Below are 25,699 nucleotides of genomic sequence, written 5' to 3'. Positions count from 1 at the left end.
TAGCAACACTCATCTGTAGTGGCATTTTACACAAGTAATGCTGTTTGTGCAAGTCCCATATAGTTCACGTACATATATCAACTAAATACAACTTTAACACTTGAATGCATGTTGATGCCTTTTTGTTTTAGACCGTTACTGACTGAAAATATGGAGGCATATACTGTATGTACAAATATGTTTGCATTGTTTCCATTTTTCCTGATATATAATGTTTTGTAATCCAAGTTATCAATCAATGAGGAAAAACCCCAAAAAGGAAAATAAAATCTAGCCCTTTGCAAGCTTTCATCTTGCACCTGGTCTTTGGTGGTGGTAGTAGTGGGTGTGAATAAGTGTTATTTGTCTTCAGGGTGAAAGAAACTATTGTACCAGCCTGTTCACAAAACCTGTTGGTCCAGTAGGACATCCACTGACCCCACTGTTTACCGTTCCAGTCACCAGACGAGCTCCAGGCTTCCTCATCAGTTCAGAATGTGCAGCAGGGCAGACTACACCACTTGTGCTCTGCAGACTATTAACTACCTAAAAACACCACACATGCTCATTTGCTCACCTGTGTGGAAGCTGAACTGGAAATCATAAACAAATCTCCACTTGCAGAGGGAACAGAAAGAGTAGGAGCTCCTTTAATCACTACTCTGGAGTTTAAGGACCTCAGATCTTCCAGAACAACCTAAAGCATGGAGGCATTAAAAGATCAAGACTGAGTAATAAAGAGCTAATGTTATTCATGTTGGTCAGATCATGAAACATTTCCACTGATGCAGCAATTCATTAATACCTTCATGGTACATTTCTAGCTCTTGAAAACAGAATTAGTTTAATTATCAGTTGTGTGGACGATCAGCTTTAAAAAGGGGCCTTGACCTCTAAACCGGCTATGAAATTACAAATTAATAAAACTCTGATTGGCAGGATTAAACTTTTGAGTCTCAAACCGGTGACATCCGAGTAGGAATTGCCAATATAATACTCAAGCTTTCCCAGCTTATTGAGCCTCCAGTGAAAACTCAGTAAGGTGGCAAACTTTCTACGCATACAGTTCAATAAAAATAAAACACAACTTAGTAATGGTTAACATAAAAGTAAGACCTTTATTAAAAGGCTATACATTACATTGTGTGGACAAAGATATGATCATTACAAAAGTATAAACATGGCTGGCTGTCAGTCCAGACTTTAGCACAGTGATACAATGTCAGTGGTTAATGACCTGTAGGTCCAAATGTACAGAAAATAGTTCCTTTCTATAAACTAAATCTCTGGGATATGATAAGAAACTCATAAAAATAAGACCTAAAACTAACCTACAGTGTAATGTAGTTCAGACTTTTAATGCAGGTTCAGAATCAATATACTTTTGCCTTCATGGCAGGACAACACTAAAGAGGATGAGACGGCTACTCTGCAAAATACAACAGTGATGAACTAAATTATTATTAAATACTACAGCTGTGCACAATTATGCCACATAAGTATTATTACAATGTCAAACGAGGGGGAAAGGAGTAGCTCATCAGCGTTTTCATTTACAACACCTTCAGCCAGTGGACCACCTCACAGGGTCGTAGATTAAAACAATGCTTTATGCAGCACGAGAGTTCATGGGAGGGTTTGGAGCGAGTAGACCTGCATTGCCCTCTCTGGTCAACTTTTACAACTCCGCTGCACATGAGAAAGATCCAGTGAACACGAGTTAAATATGTCTCGTGAAAATCTGAAGGGTTAATGCAATGCACAATTCCCGTACCCGCGTAGCACAGTGTGTTTAACATATTCTTCATATCAGCAAAAAACACCTGACTTGTCATTTTTGAAATGATCTCAGCAAAAAATAAAATACAAAGATCAGTTCTGATTGAAAGTAAATCTGAATCGAATACTTTTTTTGGTTTTTTGTGTGAATGATTTAAGCACGTGTTTCTGAGCACATTATGAGCTCCAAAGTCATTCAGGATGAACCCTAATTATGAGCCCAACCCTGCTGCATAACAAACTAGTCTCAGTCAAAAATCCATAATGTGTTTCACAGTACACTGGAATTGGATGCAGATGACTTTCAATTATGATCATCAGCTTTGTTGAATTTATCCACTGCCAATTCGTATTGTCTTCAGACTGAGCTGGTTCTGAAACAGTGGGAGACCTGAGGTGGGGTAGTGGTGGTTCTTGTGAGCATAACATTTAGAAATGGTTAGACATTGCAAATATTGAATACAATTGAAAAAGCACGCATATCATTTTTGGCAAAAGCCACCTTTAACTACCTTCAGTACTGGACCCATAAGGAAAAATGCCCTGGGGCAGGCAGGCAAGTAGCATCCCTGCATAACAGCACCCATACATGACTTAATCAGCATGAGGAATAATTGAAGTTGTAATGAAGATATTTTTTCCGAGCAAAATGTAGCAGCCGGTTCTGAATCAGGTCCGACTGCCTTACTGAAAGAGAGGTGACTGCTACGCCTCCACGCCAACCAACTCCAGAGGCATCGGGGACTTTGGATGTTTGCTTTCAAAGTGTTGTTTAAAGGTCTTCAGGTCGGGCATTTGTGTCTGAGGGAGAGTGGAAAGAAAAAAAGTGACTAATTAGAAAATATACATACACGTAAAATATATATCACATCAGTTTTCCCAGGTGCATCAACAGCCCTGCAACCGTGGATATCTGGACTTTCCCAACGTGGTCACTTAACCGGTCAAATGATGGTCCAGCACGTCATTGGTGCTCCTCATTGGGGGAAACCGGCTTGTGGTCTATAAGCACAGCGACAAGAGATAATTGGCTAAAAATGCTTTTAAAAATCTTAGTTACAGGCAGACACCTTTCACTCTGAGTGTTAAAAAATGTGGATCAGAAGTAAGACAACATTGCTGTAGCGAAAAAAATTTCCCCTCGGGGATTAATAAAGTAAGTAACTACCTAACCTAACCTAACCTAACCTAACCCAACCTAACCTAACCTAACCTAACCCAACCTAACCCAACCTAAGAGCTTGTATATCAGCTCATATCTATCTCAGATGTTTGGAACTTCATCCCTGCCAACAAAGAGACAATCAGTCAGTCAACCCAGCCGAGAACACGGCATTAACACGAGCAGCGTGGAGCAAACAGTTCACAAAGCACATTTTTACACCTGCAATGTCCATCTGAACGATTGTCATCAAAATGTGGGCGGAGCCTCATCCCACCATAGCACAAGATCTTAGAATGGTTAGTCAACAGAATACTTGATGGCAGAGGGTTTTGAAAAGAAATGATGGGGTTTTAGCCGGCAGGAGAACATTAATGAATTCATGTCTCTGTGGAGCCAGAGAACAGAAGGGACACAGTGGTCAGGCCAGGGTGAAGGGTTCAACTACAGCATGGAGGAGCATCTCGCTTCCCACTCTCCCTCCTGTGAGCTAAAACAGACAGGCAGTGTACAGAGTCAGATCAGACCACATCAGATCACATCACGTCACATCACATCAGATCAGATCACATCACATCAGATCAGATCACATCAGATCACATCACATCAGATCAGATCACATCACATCAGATCACATCAGACCACATCAGATCACATCAGACCACATCAGATCACGTCAGATCAGATCACATCAGATCAGATCACATCACATCAGATCACATCAGACCACATCAGATCACATCAGACCACATCAGATCACGTCAGATCAGATCACATCACATCAGATCACATCAGACCACATCAGATCACATCAGATCACGTCAGATCAGATCACATCAGATCAGATCACATCACATCACATTAGATCAGATCACATCAGATCGCATCACGTCACATCACATCAGATCACATCACATCACATCAGATCACATCAGATCGCATCACATCAGATCAGATCACATCACATCAGATCACATCAGATCACATCAGATCACGTCAGATCAGATCACATCAGATCAGATCACATCACATCACATTAGATCAGATCACATCAGATCGCATCACATCAGATCACATCAGATCAGATCACATCACATCACATTAGATCAGATCAGATCAAATCACATCAGATCACGTCAGATCAGATCACATCAGATCAGATCAGATCACATCACATTAGATCAGATCACATCAGATCAGATCACATCAGACCACATCAGATCACATCACATCAGATCACATCAGATCAAATCACATCACATCAGACCACATCAGATCAGATCACATCACATCACATTAGATCAGATCAGATCACATCAGATCAGATCAGATCAAATCACATCACATCAGACCACATCAGATCAGATCAGATCACATCAGATCACATCACATTAGATCACATCACATCAGATCACATCACATTAGATCAGATCACATCAGATCAGATCAAATCACATCACATCAGACCACATCAGATCGGATCAGATCACATCAGATCACATCACATCACATTAGATCACATCACATCAGATCAGATCACATCAGATCACATCAGACCACATCAGATCAGATCACATCACATCAGATCACATCACATCAGATCACATCAGATCACATCACATCACATCAGATCAGATCACAGCAAATCACATCAGATCAGATCACATCAGATCACATCACATCAGATCAGATCACATCACATCACATCAGATCACATCAGATCAGATCACATCAGATCACATCAGACCACATCAGATCAGATCACATCACATCAGATCACATCACATCACATTAGATCAGATCAGATCAGATCAAATCACATCACATCAGACCACATCAGATCAGATCATCAGATCAGATCACATCACATCACATTAGATCAGATCACATCAGATCAAATCACATCAGATCACGTCAGATCAGATCACATCACATCACATTAGATCACATCAGATCAGATCACATCAGACCACATCAGATCAGATCGCATCAGATCAGATCACATCAGACCACATCAGATCACATCAGATCACATCACATCACGGCAGATCAGATCACATCACATCAGATCAGATCAGATCAGATCACATCAGATCACATCAGATCAGATCAAATCAGATCACACCAGATCAGATCAGATCACATCACATCAGATCACATCAGATCACACCAGATCAGATCAGATCACATCACATCAGATCACATCACATCACATCAGATCAGATCACATCAGACCACATCAGATCAGATCACATCACATCAGATCAGATCACATCACATTAGATCAGATCACATCACATCAGATCACAGCAAATCACATCAGATCACATCACATCAGATCACATCAGATCAGATCACATCAGATCAGATCACATCACATCACATCAGATCAGATCACAGCAAATCACATCAGATCAGATCACAGCAAATCACATCAGATCAGATCACATCACATCACATCACGTCAGATCAGATCAGATCACATCACATCAGATCAGATCACATCAGATCAGATCACATCAGATCACATCAGATCACATCACATCACATTAGATCAGATCACATCAGATCAGATCAGAAATGGGCAGCAGTAGTCTAGATTAGCTGCAGCGGTCTGATGGAGGAGTGACAGCAGGTAGGAGATGACAAGCAGCAGGATGAACGCTGAGGCTGCCTCCCTGGTGGGAAAAGATGACAGTCTTTGACATCCCAGCTGGCACCATCATGGTGTTATCAATGACAAGGACACCACTTTCCCTCGGCGGTGCCTTGACAGCCACTTCAAAACGTCAGCCGGGCAAGCAGCAACGCGTGCTTCACCCGAGTGTCACGCGTGCTTCACCCGAGTGTCGGGCGGTGTGACCAGAAGAGCGGCGTGGCGTCGCTGTGGAAGGAGAAGCTGTCTGACAGCACCGAGCAGAACGTCTGAAAGCGGCTTTTCACTCTTTTCAAAGTGACACGCTGTCATTCCCCAAAGATGACATTAGCATCAGCTGCGGTTGACCTATCCTTCATTTTTGTGAATTTTAAAAAGAATTTGACTAAAAAATAGGAGCTGTAAGAGTACTCCACAGATAGCTAGCATATCCCCACCAAGCTAACAGAACAGAGTTAATGAGGAAACCTGTACAAACCAATGCTGTCCTGTAACAACAGCCCTGAAGCTCGCCACGCTCGGCTTCTGATGCGACTCCGTTGGCACCTACCTTTATTTACAAAATGTCAGAAATACTTGAGAACTATATTTCAGTCACATCACCACCAATAACTGATGAACTTGACTATTGACTAACTGATAATGCAGCGGAGCTAAAGAACCACGACACTATGTGATGTGAGATGATCTGGGACAAACATGGCCTGAATCATACTTACAGTCTTTCTGGTACATATTTGTATACAAAGTGTGATTGCTGAGAAGGACTCATGTATGTCAGTCCTCCCATCCACTGAGCTCCATCCTAACGTCCTGGTTGAATGGTCCGTTTTGCCTTCAGCACATACCCTGCACACAGTGCACTGTACACTCAAGCAGCTGAGCTGCTGCCTTCTGGTCCTGGCCTTTGCTCTTCTTGATGTCCGCCTGCTTTTTGGCATTTTTCTGCTGGGACTGTGACTTCTGGTGCCCACGGGCCATATCTAAAGGAATTACACAGGAACTAAATCAGCACAACACCGAAGGGGACGGACCACGAGCTGACCGCAAAATGAAGTTTGCAGACAACCTTTGACAGTGATGCAAGTGTTAAGCACGAGTGACTACAAATCACACCACTATCTCGAAATGCAAAGCGTTTGCACCAAATAAAGAAACCTTGAGTATTTACAGTTGAAGAACTGTCTCCTCACATCATGGCGGTGAAACATCCTTCAAAGGAGGTTAATTGCCGCTTTTTGGGTCACACGGATAAAGGCAATTAACTTGTAAATTTCCCCAAAGAAAACCGGACTGCAGATATTCAGAGTTATTCTGGACAGCATGTCAGATATTCAGAGTTATTCTAGACAGCATGTCAGATATTCAGCATTACTCTAGACAGCATGTCAGATATTCAGAGTTATTCCAGACAGCATGTCAGATATTCAGAGTTATTCCGGACAGCATGTCAGATATTCAGAGTTATTCTAGACAGCATGTCAGATATTCAGAGTTATTCTAGACAGCATGTCAGATATTCAGCGTTACTCTAGACAGCATGTCAGATATTCAGCGTTACTCTAGACAGCATGTCAGATATTCAGCGTTACTCTAGACAGCATGTCAGATATTCAGAGTTATTCTAGACAGCATGTCAGATATTCAGAGTTATTCTAGACAGCATGTCAGATATTCAGAGTTATTCTAGACAGCATGTCAGATATTCAGAGTTACTCTAGACAGCATGTCAGATATTCAGAGTTAGATATTCAGAGTCTAGACAGCATGTCAGATATTCAGAGTTATTCTAGACAGCATGTCAGATATTCAGAGTTATTCTAGACAGCATGTCAGATATTCAGAGTTATTCTAGACAGCATGTCAGATATTCAGAGTTATTCTAGAGTTATTCAGCATGTCAGATATTCATGGACAGCATAGTTATTCTAGGACAGCATGTCAGATATTCAGAGTTATTCTAGACAGCATGTCAGATATTCAGAGTTATTCTAGACAGCATCAGATATTCAGAGTTAGACAGCATGTCAGATATTCAGAGTTATTCTAGACAGCATGTCAGATATTCAGAGTTATTCTAGACAGCATGTCAGATATTCAGAGTTATTCTAGACAGCATGTCAGATATTCAGAGTTATTCTAGACAGCATGTCAGATATTCAGAGTTATTCTAGACAGCATGTCAGATATTCAGAGTTATTCTAGACAGCATGTCAGATATTCAGAGTTAGAGTTATTCTAGACAGCATGTCAGATATTCAGAGTTAGATTCTAGACAGCATGTCAGATATTCAGAGTTATTCTAGACAGCATGTCAGATATTCAGTTATTCTAGACAGCATGTCAGATATTCAGAGTTATTCTAGACAGCATGTCAGATATTCAGAGTTATTCTAGACAGCATGTCAGATATTCAGAGTTACTCTAGACAGCATGTCAGATATTCAGAGTTATTCTAGACAGCATGTCAGATATTCAGAGTTACTCTAGACAGCATGTCAGATATTCAGAGTTATTCTAGACAGCATGTCAGATATTCAGAGTTATTCTAGACAGCATGTCAGATATTCAGAGTTATTCTAGACAGCATGTCAGATATTCAGAGTTATTCTGGACAGCATGTCAGATATTCAGAGTTATTCTAGACAGCATGTCAGATATTCAGAGTTATTCTAGACAGCATGTCAGATATTCAGAGTGTAGATATCTAGACAGCATGTCAGATATTCAGAGTTATTCTAGACAGCATGTCAGATATTCAGAGTTATTCTAGACAGCATGTCAGATATTCAGAGTTATTCTAGACAGCATGTCAGATATTCAGAGTTATTCTGGACAGCATGTCAGATATTCAGAGTTACTCTAGACAGCATGTCAGATATTCAGAGTTATTCTGGACAGCATGTCAGATATTCAGAGTTATTCTAGACAGCATGTCAGATATTCAGAGTTATTCTAGACAGCATGTCAGATATTCAGAGTTACTCTAGACAGCATGTCAGATATTCAGAGTTATTCTAGACAGCATGTCAGATATTCAGAGTTATTCTGGACAGCATGTCAGATATTCAGAGTTATTCTAGACAGCATGTCAGATATTCAGAGTTATTCTAGACAGCATGTCAGATATTCAGAGTTATTCTAGACAGCATGTCAGATATTCAGAGTTATTCTAGACAGCATGTCAGATATTCAGAGTTATTCTAGACAGCATGTCAGAAGTAGGTCAGTGAGGGTGGGTGAGCTCCGGAGTGACGTCACAGCTAACGTTACGTTACCAACTTTAACGTGAGTTTAGTTTGAGACCGTGGCGGACAGGCTCGTCTTAACAACACACAACTCACGGCTTTGGGACCGGAATATAAACTTACACTTAAATGCAACGTGAATGTCATGTCGTCCTTATTGATGGAGACTAGCGCCGGCTGCTAACGCTGTCGATCGGTTAACCGAAATAACACGGACACACGGGACACGTGAATGTAGGTGGGTATGAAGCATAAAGCGACATTTTGTAAATGCCTTACCAGTTAAACAATGGTGTTACTGGAGGTAGCCCCCAAAATAAAACGTAACCGCCTCTGGACCTTCCGCTGATCCCAGTGGGTTGCCCTCACCGCGCTAATGCGCATGCTCAAACCGTAGCCCATGCTGCCTTCACGGGACGTCAGAAAGTTCTGGAGCTCCGAGCGTCTGCTCGGTTTGGTAACGGAAGGACATTTTCTGACAGCACGTGTTCAACAGTTCCTGTCTGCACGGTGCACGATCAAATATCGACCACAAGGTGTCGCAGCACAACAGTTCCTGTCGCCCCACTACACCAACACCTGTAGAATATAAGAACGAGGAGATATTATATCAAACAAACCGTAAAACGAGAGGTTCTCCTCGTTTCCTGGCCGGCTGTCAACAAGGCTGTCTGGCCTCATTGACTAAGAGGGACGGAGGGGTTCGGTTCGGTTCAGAGTAATCTGACACTTAGCAATCTAACATAATGACTTAAAAAGTAAAACATTAAAACGTAGATCAGCCTAGCGAGAAAGAAGATCTTGACCAAACTTTAGAGAACAATAAACCGTAAACACGTCGGTGGTCAGAGAAACGGACTTTTAAGTGTCACGTGTCCGCTTTCCCCTCTCATTTCTAAGTCACGCCCCCCAGGTGGATTGGCCAATAGGAGAACGACTATCCCCCAGCGTAGACGCATCTAACCAATCAGTAATGCGCCTTCGTTTCCTCGTTCATGCTGCCGCTTCATGTGCTGAACATCCCTTAATTTACCCAAACAGAGTACAAACTTAGTCCGTGCAGCAAATGTAACTTTTTAATGAGTTGGTGTGGACTCACGTTTTATCTGACACCATGGACATTGGAATTTATTTGAGTACATTAGGTTACAGATTATGTTTTCACGAGGAAGTTAAATAGAGCCGCCTCTTGCGGGCTCATGTTTTCTTTTTAGTGTCCCACACAAATTTACCTGCAAAAACTAGAAAGTCCACTTCTCAAGCAACTCCTAAAAACCATCAGTGTCCTGGAGGCATCATGGACCTGGACAGGTAAGAGAAAGACAGTAATATAACATGCAGCAGAGCCTTAGTCATTGAATAAAATGTCTGCAGTTTATTCCTTTTACATCTAGATGATAAACAGTAATTAAAATAACGTGGTTTTTTTTTCGTGAAATACTACTGTTTTTATGTGCTATAATCATTGCTGAGGATTTAGCTGTGATTATAGATAACTGTAACTTATGTGTGTCAAAAACTGAGATATTATACATAGTTTATCTTTTTGACAGTATTTATGAATTACAATACTTTTTATTTTTCAGAGAGTCCATCTTGCTAGTTAATTGTGGTATATATAAGCAGTAATTCCTCAGAAGTAAAGTCAGCCTACATAAACACACCTCACCAGCAGCGGACAGTTAAATTGGAGTTTGGTGAGAAACAGCCCGGGGCATACCTGGTGGTTGGCAGACTGACTTCTGCTCATGATAGATTGACTTTGCAGTAACAGCATGGCTTACTGCCTCTTCCCACTTTCCTGCTGTCTTCTCAGTAAACGGCTGGTGGTGGTGGTACCAAACGAAGTGTCGGCGCCCTCCCGCAGAGTGTTCAGCAGCGAGGACGAAGCATGGAGGAGCTACCTGGAGAACCCATTGACAGCTGCCACCAAGGCCATGATGAGCATCAACGGAGATGAGGACAGCGCAGCAGCTCTCGGGCTGCTGTACGACTACTACAAGGTGTGAAAGGCCTGATGTTAAAGTCAAAATAATAAAAAGAAAATTTCCAATTTGTGATTGTTTCAGGTCTCATCTTTTGTGTTGGCTATAACCCCGTCAGGTTCCCAGAGAGAGGAGACGCACCACCGGCGGTGTCAAAGCCACAGATCTCGCTGCTCTCGGGCCGAGTAACTGCAGCAGCCTGGATGTTCTAGATCACCATCTTCAGGCTCTACGATCGATGCCCGTCAACCTGTCCCTAAATAACAACACCGCTGCCGAACATCAGGGCTCCAAGTATGCAGCTCTCAGCCTCCCAGGAGACACCAGAGGGGGCATTGCACCTCTTGCTCTGATCAAGACGGAGGGCCCCACGTCTCCGCCGGCTTCTTGTTCCAGTGCTTCTTACCAAGAAGAAGCTAGAGAGCCGATGAGGATGGTTTACGAGCAGAGGTGCTATGATTTGTCCCCCGCTGCTTACCTCAAAGATGAACAGAGAAGCACTCCGGAGAGCACGTATGAGGATGCCGTGGAACGAGAGGTCAGGCTTGTTATCTGAGGGGAGAGAGGTGGAGCTGGTCTTAAGTCGTGCTTTATAAGTCAAGTTAACTTTTATACACTCTTTTTTTCTGCTTGATTCGCAGTAGTTTCCTGCGTTTCTTCTTTTGAAAACACCATATGTCTTGTCTCTTTCCACAGATGTACCACCAGAGTCCTTCCTCAGGAGGTGAGACCTTCCACTACAGCCAACCACAGTAAGTTGACATTTTAGCGACTAACAGCAACATGTGACCTCACAATGTTCTGATGCAGACGTTTTAAAGGACAAGGCTATCAACAGTCTATAGTTTTATTTTGAAAAGACCAAAACCAATACTTTCAGTCTGTCCCACTGTTGTGTGACTTACGCAGCCTCTCTGTTGCTCTCAACCTCACGCCCAGACATTCCTGCTGAAGTAGTTCTTCAAAAGCAGGTCACGAATATGTTGTTTCATTTTACTCAAACAGGAGTAAATTGTACATTTTGGATTCTGTAGTTATTAGTAGGCTCAAGAAATTATTGGTTTTGGTCTTTTCAGATGTGGTAATCCTAAGAAAAATATTGAATATCTCTAGAATGATCATTTAATTCTGTTCTGCTGCACATCAGTTGTTTGATGAATGGAATCTGTGTTTACCTTCTTGTTCTGCTACTTTTGCAATATAAAATCACTCTTCCCGTCCACTTCATTCAGAAAACATGTCTTCGAAATTCACGTTGTTTTCTCTTTCATAAAAATGTTGATAAAATGTGTGCTAGTTTTCCTTTTTCTTTCTCCATAAATGTGGTTATTGGCATGTCAGAGGAGATGTTGTGTCTTCATGAAGATTGCCACACATTTCAACACATGCTGATGTTCTTCCAGTGACAGTTTCCAGTACAATCTGGAGGCCAGCATGTCGCTGCGGCCGCGGCAGGGCGAAGGACCCCTGGCTTACCTGAACCGGGGCCAGTTCTATGCTTTGACACTGTCCGAGACCGGCTTCAGATCGTCCCTCTGTCAGCCCAGATGCAAAGTGCGGGTGAGTGGAGCGACGGCGCCACACGGGTCTGATGGGAGCCTGTCCAGGAGCGAACGAAGCACCACGGGAGGCTCGGAGCTGCAGCGGGACAGTCTTGTACAGGTGAGGGGGGGGGGGGGGGAGCATATGTAGAAAGTTTTACTGCAATCTTATCAACAAAGTGCATGAAATATTTTGAGCTGATTATTTATACGTGTCTGTATTTGCTTTCACTCCAGAGTGTTATCATGGTTGTCTTTGGGGAAGAAAAGTGCAGAGATGAGCAGCTGAAGAACTGGAAATACTGGCACTCCCGCCAGCACACTGCCAAACAGAGAGTCCTGGACATCGGTGAGATGATGAGTATTTTCCTCTTCACTGCCAGCCTGCCTCCTACACTCACTGCTGGGTGGGGTTTACAGTACAAGTGGAGCAGATGGGAAATAGGCCCACACCCAAAAATGGCACACACACTTCAGTATTGAGTATCGCACTTCTGTCTATCACACGAGATACTTTCACCTCAGAGAGAGAGAGAGCAGGAGGCCCCAGGAGACGCACATCATGAGCTGAGACATGATACAATTTGAATAACAGACAATCCTCAATTCCCACAGGAGCTCCTCGAGGAGATAGCCAGTGGGCCAACATTTGCATAGACGTTAACAGGAGAAATAGGTGGGCCCTGGATTGTGGCCATATCCTGTACGATCAGCAGGAAACAAGCCTCAACCTGCAATTTAAAACTCAGTGGAATGAGGCAGAGATTTCACACACTGTGGTGGTGGTTTTTGTTTGTGGCAAGTTCAGTCCAATACCAACCGTGGTACCGGCAGCAACCTGCCGTAGACGAGGTAAACATGTGGAAATGAATACATGAGCAGGGTTTATGAGGAGGTAACAGTGGCCTTTTGTTACTCATTTGGAAGCTCAATTGTTGGATGAAAACATGAAACATGAAAACATGTTGACAGAGTTACAGATGCTGCATGAGTTAAAGGGGAAAAAGTAGACAGTTTATTGAAAGACTGGCAGCTAAACAGTGGTAAAATGTTTTACTGAGTACATTTGTTCAAGTGTATAACAGTGTATAATGTTATACTTCACTGCATTTCACTTTGTTTCAGCCGTCTAGTTGGGAACATCTCGAATGAATTGTTAGCAGATCCACCAAAGAGGTGTTTAAGGCCTGAAGCCAGTCAGTGTTCAGGATTTCATAGGAATGCAAAAAGTCAAAACAACAAATGTAATTTTTTTTCTTTGGTTTCCCATCCATGATCTCACACCAAGCGACCTTTCACATCTATCTTGCCACTCTTTGGACGGGGCAAACTCCCATGTTGTGTGTAAAACTTTTGTTACATATATACATTTTACTTCTGTGCTCGTACTAAAAGGATTTTAAGGGATTATAATTTTACATGTGGATTTGTACTTGTAATTGTGTAATTTGACATCCTTGTATTGAATTGTTGTTTGTGGACTGAAACCACATGTCCACATCTGACATCCACTGAAACACTTTCTTCTCACTTTCTCTGTGCATGCAGCTGATTACAAGGAGAGCTTCAACACGATCGGCAACGTGGAGGAAATTGCCTACAACGCTGTGTCTTTCACGTGGGATGTCAGTGAAGAAGCCAAGGTAGAAACACAACCACAAAAAAATTATTGAGATTGAGCTGCTGAAGTCAAAGCAGGAAGGAATCGGTCCATGACGGAAGAGTGTTCTGTCTTCATGTCAGAACCAAACTGTTTGCTAATTGAAGGGAAGATTTCTCAGTTGAACTGCGAGGACTCTTCTCTCTATACTCAACCATCTGTCAGTGGACTGAAGAGACCTCCTAGTTTCAGAATAGCTAGAGGGTCATATGTCGTCATATGTCGCACCATCCACACCCAACTGTTCAGTCCTCCATGACATAAGCAGCGTCTCCTGCTTTGTCTCCGTCCATTGTTTGGTGTCGCAGACACGCTGGACACACGGCAGCAGACCTGAAAGGAATCTGCTCACGTTTCACCTTCATGATGGTGGTCAGTTGGATAAAGACAAACAGCAAACATGTAAACACACACACACACACACACACACACACACACACACACACACACACACACACACACACACACACACACACACACACACACACACACACACACACACACACACACACACACACTCACTCACTCACTCACTCACTCACTCACACACACACTCACTCACTCACTCACTCACTCACTCACTCACTCACTCACTCACACACACACACACACACTCACTCACTCACTCACTCACTCACTCACTCACTCACTCACACACACACACTCACTCACTCACTCACTCACTCACTCACACACACACACACACACACACACACACTCGCCTTGTGGCTCCAATTCAGTTTAAATGAGAGCTCCACAATCAGCCTCAGTGAAAAACAGGTAATTGCAGCTTTGCAGATCTGTGGATAAATATTTCCAGTCTTTCACACGCCGTCACGACTCTGGTGATACGGCATCCAGCTGTGCACACTTGTTGTACAGCTGACCACGATAATGTAGCGCTGCTTTGAGATCAGAAGATCTACATGCTGCAGATGTTTTATAGATAACAGACAGCAGTGATTAAAGAACATGTTCTGTTAGATTTTATTATGATTTGTGCAGAGAAGTTGGGATGCTGATTTGTAGTCCATAATCAGTTCATCCTACACTTCATAATGCAAACTGATTGAGGGGGACTCGGGTTTAGTTGGTTGTCAGATGATCATTGTCTGCTGCTTCCTGACTGATGAGCTCCACAGTAGGAGCAGCAGCGTCATTCTGGGGAAATGTGATGCTTCACGTCACTGCTGTCACTTCTCTCTCTCTTTTTGTGCAGAAATGTAGGTTTCTAAACTGAATGGGACGCCCAATCAGACCTTAATTTGCAGACATACAAAAAAATATGAGTATTTTGTGTGAATTTTTTGTGTGCGAATGATCTTTTTTTGGGAGGGCGGGGGGGGGGGGGCAGGTTTCAGCTGTTGCCGGGCAACAGTCAGCATCCTTATTGTAGTAGAGTGGGAAATGTGTTTGTACGGGGAGAAGAGCAGCTTCCTGCAGCATGACTCTGCTGTCATGTTTGTTTGTTTGTTTGTTTGTTTGTTTGTGCCGGATTGAGTTGACGCTGTGGCCCCATGAACTCTCTGCTTTACAGGAAGGTATTTGAATGTTTGCACACCAGTATGCACAAACAAAACAAGCCTCCCACACACACAAACTCCCACACACTTACACACACACACACACACACACACACACACACACACACACACACACACACACACACACACACACACACACACACACACACACACACACACACACACACACACACACGCGCGCGGCAGCAGCAGCAATGTGTCCGGCACTTGTGGAGAAATTTGAATGGCTTATGTCTGTGGAGGTGTGAATGTGTGGAGGTGTGTAGGAGGTTCATTTGTGCTGCAGGCCTTTCCAGCAATCAGCTCTCACCTCTGCAGGTTCAGACACGATGCTGTTGATGCTGCGTAGTGGGAAAATTGCTGTTGAGGCGCAGAGAGGAATCTCTACCGTTATCCGTGTCTGCTGACCTGCTGCTGGAGCTGTCGGTCTGGTTCAACTGGAAAATCCAGCTGCAGTTTATATTGGTTGAGATGGTTTGGCCTCAATCATGAGAATGTGTGTGAAGATCACTACACGTAGACTACACCGTGTGCACTAATGGACTAATAGTGATAGGCAGGAGCAGGTCTGCAGCTCGGCTCCGCTACATGTGGAGCTTTGGGAAAGAGACCTGTGTTTCTAAAAGCTTTGACACTAATGGTCTGCAACAATATTAAACCACTGAGAATTTCTGCACGTTAATCACACTTTCTTGTAAATCAGTGTGATTCACAAGGTGCGCTTTCACTTGAAGCATTTGAGATTGCAGGTTGTTTGTCATCATCTAAAGGAGCGTTGAGAAGGTTTGCATGCTGAGTGTTGGTTCTGGCCTGTGAACTGCTGCTGTGACTCACGACCTCGTGACCCTCTCACTCATCACTGTAAGGTTTATGAGTCAGGTGGAGATTCATTAGAAAACATTCATCTCTATCAGATCTCTCCAGCAGACTGGTTGTTAAAGGAACTGAACTTTAGCTGATCTGATGATACACGTTGGGCTTTAACTGTTTACTGTCAGCGAATGCTTCTCCAGCTCTTACAAAAGAGAATTACAGGGATGAATGTGGTGGATTTTTGGGGAGAGGCTCATATCACGTCCCAGAAACCCTGTTCGGCTTTACAACCCGTCCAGACAAGATTCTCCATTTGCAACAACCATCCTCCAACAAAACATTGTTTTCAGTTACTGCGAAGACTTAAAGTTTCTTGAAAGGTTTCCAAGAGAAGACTAAATTAATTTTCTCAGGCAGCATCATTGTCATCAGATAATATGTTTAATTTAATGTACTTTTCATTTAAATTGGATGTTCAATAACTAAATTAGATAAAGACAATTTACATATAATTAGTTAACTACTTTTTTAAACTACTATTTGAAATGGCAGAAGCTGAACAGTTCAACCATTTATTCAGAGCTTTATCCCACTTTTGGTTTAATATTTCTACCATTTATCTCTAAACGTTGTTAAAATATGGGTGACATATATTCAGTATTTTGATCATTGCAGTTCATCCATTACTTTTCTCGAACAATCTCGACTCTTTATGGAAATAAGAAAAGGTTCCATTTTCACGACTTTTAGCTGCAGTTATGCATTTCAATCATTTATCAGTCGACAGTAAAAACAGTTGGGAACTGTTTATCTGTTTGTATCTGGAACTGTTAGACATCTCTGCTCGCTTGCTTTTAATTCAAAATAAATTATGATTATTTTGATAGATTATTGAGCTGCTCCACGTTCTTTTCATGTAATGACGGGCAGTTTCAGAAAAAAACTTCTGTGGTACGAGTATTCCTGGTTTGGAATCATTGCTGTATGACAGCTGAAAATAATAAATGAATAGACGTGTCTTCTGCTTTGTGTTTCTAGGTCTTTATCTCGGTGAACTGTCTGAGCACCGACTTCTCCTCGCAGAAGGGCGTGAAGGGGATGCCGCTGATCATCCAGATTGACACCTACAGCTACAACAGCTGCAGCAGGCGGCCCATCCACCGCGCCTTCGCTCAGATCAAGGTGTTCTGCGACAAGGTGAGGAAGGCCGTCGGACACCTCGTTAGGTCGACGGTGATCAGATCAGAGCGTCATCAGTCTTTTAGAATATTCGTTTGTTTTCAGGGTGCTGAGAGGAAACTTCGTGATGAGGAGAAGAAGCAGCTCAGGAAGAAGACCAAAGGTGAAACAACATTATCTTCTTTCTTTTGGCTTAATAATGAAAATTATGATATTCATTTTAATTATATTTACATAAATAATGTCAGTGTGCTTGATTTTAAAATCCACTAAGACAAGGGTACAGAGCACTTCCTGGAAATAATGAAACTGAATGGAACAGAGATGACTTAAAACGGCAGGCAAATGTAATCACACCCAATCAAAACTGTACTTGGAGTGGTTGCCTGGCAACAGATGCTGAGTCCACGCTCTCTCTGGATCAGGGAAAAATGGCAGCTCAGGTCCGATCTCTCCCGTGAGGAAGGCCGACAGCACGCTGTTCAAAAGGATGCTGGACCTGGACGCCCAGCCGGTTCTCTTCATTCCTGATGTCCACTTTGGAAACCTGCAGAGAACTGGGCAGGTGAGGAAGCACGCATGCACACGCACACACACACACACACACGGAAAGTATTCAGACCCCTTTAAATTTTTCACTTTTTGTTTCATTGCAGCCATTTGCTAAAATCAAAAAAGTTCATTTTATTTCTCATTAATGTACACTCAGCACCCCATCTTGACAGAAAAAAACAGAAATGTAGAAATTTGTGCAAATTTATTAAAAAAGAAAAACTGAAATATCACATGGTCATAAGTATTCAGACCCTTTGCTGTGACACTCATTTAACTCACATGCTGTTCATTTCTTCTGATCCTCCTTGAGATGGTTCTACTCCTTCATTGGAGTCCAGCTGTGTTTAATTAAACTGATTGGACTTGATTAGGAAAGGCACACACCTGTCTATATAAGACCTTACAGCTCACAGTGCATGTCAGAGCAAATGAGAATCATGAGGTTGAAGGAACTGTCCAAGGAGCTCAGAGACAGAGTTGTGGCAAGGCACAGATCTGGCCAAGGTTACAAAATAATTTCTGCAGCACTCAAGGTTCCTAAGAGCACAGTGGCCTCCATAATCCTTAAATGGAAGAAGTTTGGGACGACCAGAACTCTTCCTAGACCTGGCCGTCCAGCCAAACTGAGCAATCGTGGGAGAAGAGCCTTGGTGAGAGAGGTAAAGAAGAACCCAAAGATCACTGTGGCTGAGCTCCAGAGATGCAGTAGGGAGATGGGAGAAAGTTCCACCAAGTCAACTATCACTGCAGCCCTCCACCAGTCGGGGCTTTATGGCAGAGTGGCCCGACGGAAGCCTCTCCTCAGTGCAAGACATATGAAAGCCCGCATAGAGTTTGACAAAAAACACATGAAGGACTCCCAGACTATGAGAAATAAGATTCTCTGGTCTGATGAGACCAAGATTGAACTTTTTGGCGTTAATTCTAAGCGGTATGTGTGGAGAAAACCAGGCACTGCTCATCACCTGCCCAATACAATCCCAACAGTGAAACATGGTGGTGGCAGCATCATGCTATGGGGGTGTTTTTCAGCTGCAGGGACAGGACGACCGGTTGCAATTGAAGGAAAGATGAATGCGGCCAAGTACAGAGATATCCTGGAAGAAAACCTCTTCCAGAGTGCTCTGGACCTCAGACTGGGCCGAAGGTTCACCTTCCAACAAGACAATGACCCGAAGCACACAGCTAAAATAACAAAGGAGTGGCTTCGGAACAACTCTGTGACCATTCTTGACTGGCCCAGCCAGAGCCCTGACCTAAACCCAATGGAGCATCTCTGGAGAGACCTGAAAATGGCTGTCCACCAACGTTTACCATCCAACCTGACGGAACTGGAGAGGATCTGCAAGGAAGAATGGCAGAGGATCCCCAAATCCAGGTGTGAAAAGCTTGTTGCATCATTCCCAAGAAGACTCATGGCTGTACGAGCTCAAAAGGGTGCTTCTACTCAATACTGAGCAAAGGGTCTGAATACTTATGACCATGTGATATTTCAGGTTTTCTTTTTTAATAAATTTGCACAAATTTCTACATTTCTGTTTTTTTCTGTCAAGATGGGGTGCTGAGTGTACATTAATGAGAAATAAAATGAACTTTTTTGATTTTAGCAAATGGCTGCAATGAAACAAAGAGTGAAAAATTTAAAGGGGTCTGAATACTTTCTGTACCCACTGTATATATATATGTACACACACACACACACACACACACACACACACACACACACACACACACACACACACACACACACACACACACACACACACACACACACACACACACACACACACACACAGAGGGAATGTGTCTCATGCTGCTTTTTCATTCTGTCTGCAGGTGTTTTCTTTCAAAACCGAGGCGGTTGACAGAAACGGGTTCGTGTGCTCTCAACTCTCACGTGTAGCAGCTCTCTGACCTTGACTTTTTTTAGTTTTGATGATCACAGAGGAATGCTTAAAGATTTATTTGATTTCATCCTTATCGTGCCGTAACCAGAACAGAAGTGGAATTAAAAATGTCCCTGATGTTTAGATAAATTCAACATTTGACACGAGGGATCCAGTATTCCTGGCATTTTGACGTGGGTTCATGTGTGTCTTCATCAGAAGCGTTGTGAAGAAGAGGATGCCATGTGTTGGTGAGGAAGACGTCCGTCCACCTCAGCCCAAGAAGACCAAAGTGGAACTGGAAAGAAAAGGTTTGTTAATGTTACTCATTACAAGTTCTTATCCTAATAACTCTTTATTTTACTAAATGCATGTTACGTCTTGCCTGTTCTATGTTCATCAGTTCTACTATATGTGAGGAAGGAGTGTGATGAAGTGTTTGATGCCCTAATGCTGCGCTCCCCAACCCTGAAAGCTCTGACGGAGGCTGTGAGTGTTCATGAAGTGGTGCTTTAAATGTTTGCTGAAACACAAGTCATCCATTAGTCCATCGCAGAATAGTGACTTAACCATTTACTGCTTTAACATTTAAAATACACTTTGTCTCCACAGATCTCTGAAAAATATGCAGTGCCTTTTAACAAGATGGCCAAAGTTTACCAAAAAAGCAAAAAAGGGTGAGTCAAACTGCACAAAGCCAAGACGGAGGGCTCTATTCTACAACACAGAAAAGACTTCCCAAGTGTTTCAGATCATTTTCCCAACCAGCAGCCAGGTTGTTTAAATAGTGCAGCCATGTGTGTGTTTGTCTTCAAATGAGTTGTGGTCAGCTGCACTGTTGGTTCATGGATATCTGCAGGTTGCCCCTTCAAGAGAGACAAAAACCTGGCTTAAAGTCTGACGCAGTGTTTTACTGGGATAATTCAATTCAATTCAATTCAATTCAATTCAATTCAATTCAATTCAATTCAATTTTATTTATATAGTGCCAAATCACAACACAGGTTATTTCATAGCACTTAACACATTAAAGTCATTACAGCAAGACTTCATAATATTATACAGAGAAACCAACAATTCATCAATTCAACAATTCAACAATTCAACAATTCAACAATTCATCAATTCATCAATTCATCAATTCAACAATTCATCAATTCAACAATTCAACAATTCATCAATTCAACAATTCAACAATTCAACAATTCATCAATTCAACAATTCATCAATTCATCAATTCAACAAGTCAACAATTCATCAATTCAACAATTCAACAATTCATCAATTCAACAATTCATCAATTCATCAATTCAACAATTCATCAATTCAACAATTCATCAATTCAACAATTCATCAATTCAACAATTCATCAATTCATCAATTCATCAATTCATCAATTCAACAATTCATCAATTCAACAATTCATCAATTCATCAATTCAACAATTCATCAATTCAACAATTCAACAACAAGTCAACAATTCATCAATTCAACAATTCAACAATTCCCACATAAGCCAGGAGGAAAAAAACTCCTCTTTAAGGGAGAAAAACCTCCAACAGAGGGAAGAAAAACTCCGTTTAACAGGAAGAAACCTCCGACAGAACCAGGATCAGAGGTGGGCGGAGCATCTGTTAACAGGACCAGGATCTGAGGTGGGCGGAGCAACTGTTAACAGAACCAGGCTCAGAGGTGGGCGGAGCATCTGTTAACAGAACCAGGATCAGAGGTGGGCGGAGCATCTGTTATCAGAACCAGGCTCAGAGGTGGGCGGAGCATCTGTTAACAGAACCAGGTTCAGAGGTGGGCGGAGCATCTGTTAACAGAACCAGGATCAGAGGTGGGCAGAGCATCTGTTATCAGAACCAGGATCAGAGGTGGGCGGAGCATCTGTTATCAGAACCAGGATCAGAGGTGGGCGGAGCATCTGTTATCAGAACCATGATCAGAGGTGGGCGGAGCATCTGTTATCAGAGGTGGGCGGAGCATCTGTTAACAGAACCAGGATCAGAGGTGGGCGGAGCATCTGTTATCAGAACCAGGATCAGAGGTGGACGGAGCATCTGTTATCAGAACCAGGATCAGAGGTGGGCGGAGCATCTGTTAATAGAACCAGGATCAGAGGTGGGCGGAGCATCTGTTATCAGAACCAGGATCAGAGGTGGGCGGAGCATCTGTTAATAGAACCAGGATCAGAGGTGGGCGGAGAGAGAGAGGAGAGCAGAGAGAGAAAAGGACAGCATAGAGACAGAAGAGAAGAACTGTTGGTGGAGACGACAATCACAGAGCAGAGACATGCAGCTCCATGACGGGACATCTGGAAAAGAAAGAACAGAAACTACACGAGTGAAGGAACTGAATGGAGACAACAGATAATAAGAAGAAACTATGGGAGAGAAGAAGATGGTGAGGTATGAATCAGTTAAAGAGTAGGAGGAAAGAAAAGAAGATCAGCATGTAACGAGGTCCTCCAGCAGCCTCGGCCTATAACAGCATAACTAAGGGTTGGTTCAGGTCTACCTGAGCCAGCCCTAACTATAGGCTGTATCACGAAGGAACGTTTTGAGTCTAATCTTAAAGCCAGAGAGGGTTTCTGCCCCTCCAACACAAACTGGGAGCTGGTTCCACAGGGGAGGAGTCTGAAAACTGAAGCTCCGCCTCCCATTCTACTTCTGGAAACTCTAGGAACCACAAGTAGACCAGCGTACTGAGAGAGAAGTGCTCTGCTAGGATTATATGGTTCTATAAGATCTCTAAGATATGATGGAGCCTGGTCATGTAGAGCTTTGTAAGTCATCAAGAGAATTTTAAATTCTATTCTTGATTTCACAGGAAGCCAGTGAAGAGAAGATAAAACTGGAGAAATATGATCTCTCTTGTTAAATCCCGTCAGTACTCTTGCTGCAGCATTTTGGATCAGATGCAGGTTTTTAATGAGTAATTTGGACATCCCAACAACAAGGAATTACAATAATCTAGTCTAGAAGTAACAAACACATGAATGAGTTTTTCTGATTTTATTAATATTACGTAGATGAAAGAAGGCAGTTCTTGAGATTTGCTTTATCTGGTGTCTGAAGGACAAATCCTCATCAAAGATGACTCCAAGGTTCCTCACAGTTTTGCTGGAGGCCAAGACAACGTCATCTAGAGTAACTAAGTGATTACAGAAAGAGTTTCTGAGGTGTTTAGGACCAAGTACAAGAACTTCTGTTTTGTCTGAATTTAGAAGCAAAAAGTTTTTGGTCATCTAACTTGATGATAAGAATGATAATCTGCAGACACACACACACACACACACACACACACACACACACACACACACACACACACACACACACACACACACACACACACACACACACACACACACACACACACACACACACACACACACACACACACACACACACACACACACACACACACACACACACACACACACACACACATCATTGGGAATGGTAGAATGCACTCAGCTTGGTTTATTTCATGATTAAACAGGACACCAAGTACCACCAGGTTTGAACTATGCGCCCTACTTTAGACCACCATTAAAATAGATCCCTGACAATCTGTGGAGAATCAAACAAGTCTTTCTAACCTGTTCTTGTCCTCCTTAGTGTCCTGGTGAACATGGACGACAACATCATCCAGCACTACTCCAACGAGGACACCTTCATCCTGGCCATCGAGCACTCAGCCGACTCCTTGCGAGTGACTCTGTCAGAGATCTGAGGCTCTGTGCTCATCACCGGTCCAGACCGGTCCGGACCGAGGTGACCACTGCTGAGAGACATGACGTGCGTAGAAGTTCATGAGCACTGTTAGCAGCATTTAGATGACAGCACCAAACTGGGTTCTCTGAAGGCCACATGGGAGTCTCAGGAGGGTTTGTTTCCCTGCATGGATCATCAGCAGGTGCTCCTCCCAGCAGGCAGAATACACCTGCTGCAGCTCCTGTTCAGAGACAACCTGCTCTACGAGCAGAGGACTCATTAAAACCTATGGAGTTGCTGTCAGGTGGGAGAAATCTTTTCATCTTTCCCGGCTAACATCCTTAATAACTCCAGAGGAATTCACTCTGAACTCGTTTTGTCCAACTGTGACGAGGACGAGGCTTAATCCAGGTCAGCACCAAGCCTGCCGTGGTCTCACAGGAAGAAGACATTGTATATTGTATTAGCAGCAGGGAGCTGTGCTGTCGGACATCCTTCCCGTTACCTCTTCTGGGGGTGGAGGTTTTGAAATAGTTGTGTCACCAAAAGTCTGCGACATCTTTTGTTGGCACCCGACGGTTCAGTGACGGCTCATTGTTTTCTATGTGTGAAATAATTTTTTTAGAAATGTCTTGTCATGTTTTAATTGTAAGTCAAAGGGAACGTCTTCTAATTGTTATTGTTTGTCCGTGTTTTTTATTGTTATGTGATTGGTAATATTTTGACTCCATGCAGTAAAATAACCGTTATCACAGGTTGTGATTACATGCTGGTGTCTCTGGATCTATAATCACAAAGCACCGTCAGGGAACATGACTGCCTCCAGGATGCTGTTAAACTGTTTTACTTCCTCTGTGCGTGTGTTTATTGCTGAAGTCATTAGTATTTATGACTTTCGTTAAGGACTTCATCCGTTTACACGATCTTTGAGATCCGCCATGGGATGTTCCTGCTGTGTTTACACCTGATTCACTGACACCATTTCTATCGCTGGAGCCAATAAAGATAGTTTTATATCCAGTCAGTTATCTCTCCTTGTCTGCTGCTTCACAGCTATAATTTACATTTACATTAGCATTTTCTAATATAGCAGCTTTATGAGTGCTTTAATAGCATTAGTAACGGTCATTGAATCATTTGCGAATGCTTTATATATCGGTTATAAGAACAATTCAGGTTGTAAGAAATTCCTTTGGCAGCTGTTTATTCATTGTTTGGTAAAAATACAGTTATTAAAGTTGCTGAAAAGGTGTTAATAAATGGATTTAAGTGGTCATACCTTTTCAAACCTGGCTACCCACATGTATTTGGTATTAATGGTTGATACTTTGGCTGATACGTATGAAGGCTTGTGCATGAACAAACTGAGAATGATGCAATTTTGATCTTACAATCAAGAAAAAGGCGTCCTGCATCAACATTTGTAAGTGTCAAGACTCCCAAAATGATTACAGAGAGCAGATAACCGCCATCAAAGAGTGTAGACTCTGTCTCAGTAGAAATAATTTGACAGACAGACAGACAGATAATTAATAGATAATAGATAGATAGATAGATAGATAATAGATAGACAAATGATAGATAGATAGATAGATAGATAGATAGATAGATAGATAGATAGATAGATAGATAGATAGATAGATAGATAGATAGACAAATGATAGATAGATAGATAGATAGATAGATAGATAGATAGATAGATAGATAGATAGATAGATAGATAGATAGATAGATAGATAGATAGATAGATAGATAGATAGATAGATAGATAGATAGATAGATAGATAGATAGATAGATAGATAGATAGATAGATAGATAGATAGATAGATAGATAGATAGATAGATAGATAGATAGATAGATAGATAGATAGATAGATAGATAGATAGATAGATAGATAGATAGATAGATAGATAGATAAATAATAGATAGATAGATAGATAGATAGATAGATAGATAGATAGATAGATAGATAGATAGATAGATAGATAGAT

At 42.3% G+C, this 25,699-nt stretch overlaps 1 protein-coding gene and 1 long non-coding RNA gene across 2 annotated transcripts; one reads left to right on the top strand and one right to left on the bottom strand.

Annotated features, from left to right (window-relative positions):
- Window positions 1-1,077: 1,077 nt before the first annotated feature.
- On the bottom strand, window positions 1,078-9,403 carry LOC138635890 (uncharacterized). The gene is made up of 3 exons (XR_011312190.1): window positions 9,104-9,403; window positions 6,296-6,559; window positions 1,078-2,559 (listed from the first exon to the last, which is right to left on the bottom strand). It is a non-coding gene; the product is annotated as an uncharacterized lncRNA (long non-coding RNA).
- A 463-nt stretch (window positions 9,404-9,866) lies between these two features.
- LOC138635889 (grainyhead-like protein 2 homolog) lies at window positions 9,867-25,239 on the top strand. Its single transcript, XM_069723594.1, has 15 exons — window positions 9,867-10,135; window positions 10,641-10,827; window positions 10,928-11,347; window positions 11,506-11,561; window positions 12,213-12,471; window positions 12,588-12,699; window positions 13,899-13,993; window positions 17,406-17,564; window positions 17,652-17,709; window positions 17,972-18,111; window positions 19,938-19,975; window positions 20,207-20,298; window positions 20,391-20,476; window positions 20,600-20,664; window positions 23,611-25,239. Exons 1-15 carry the CDS (start codon window positions 10,122-10,124, stop codon window positions 23,723-23,725), a joined length of 1,896 nt encoding a protein of 631 aa, XP_069579695.1. The 5' UTR covers window positions 9,867-10,121; the 3' UTR covers window positions 23,726-25,239.
- The last annotated feature ends 460 nt before the right edge of the window (window positions 25,240-25,699 follow it).

Source organism: Brachyistius frenatus, unplaced genomic scaffold (assembly GCF_029030835.1).
Source record: "Brachyistius frenatus isolate BFR_SWC_R1_liver_20210118 unplaced genomic scaffold, ASM2903083v1 Contig_335, whole genome shotgun sequence".
Taxonomy (NCBI): Eukaryota; Metazoa; Chordata; class Actinopteri; family Embiotocidae; genus Brachyistius; species Brachyistius frenatus.
The sequence above is the reverse complement of the archived record's forward strand: the minus strand, read 5'-3'. Positions and strand labels throughout refer to the sequence as shown.

Bases quoted from the DNA above. Each gene is read 5' to 3' on its own strand.
- LOC138635889 (XM_069723594.1), top strand. The intron at 12,472-12,587 runs GTGAGGGGGGGG...CTTTCACTCCAG, and splicing joins AGCGGGACAGTCTTGTACAG to AGTGTTATCATGGTTGTCTT. The intron at 19,976-20,206 runs GTTCGTGTGCTC...TGTCTTCATCAG, and splicing joins GAGGCGGTTGACAGAAACGG to AAGCGTTGTGAAGAAGAGGA.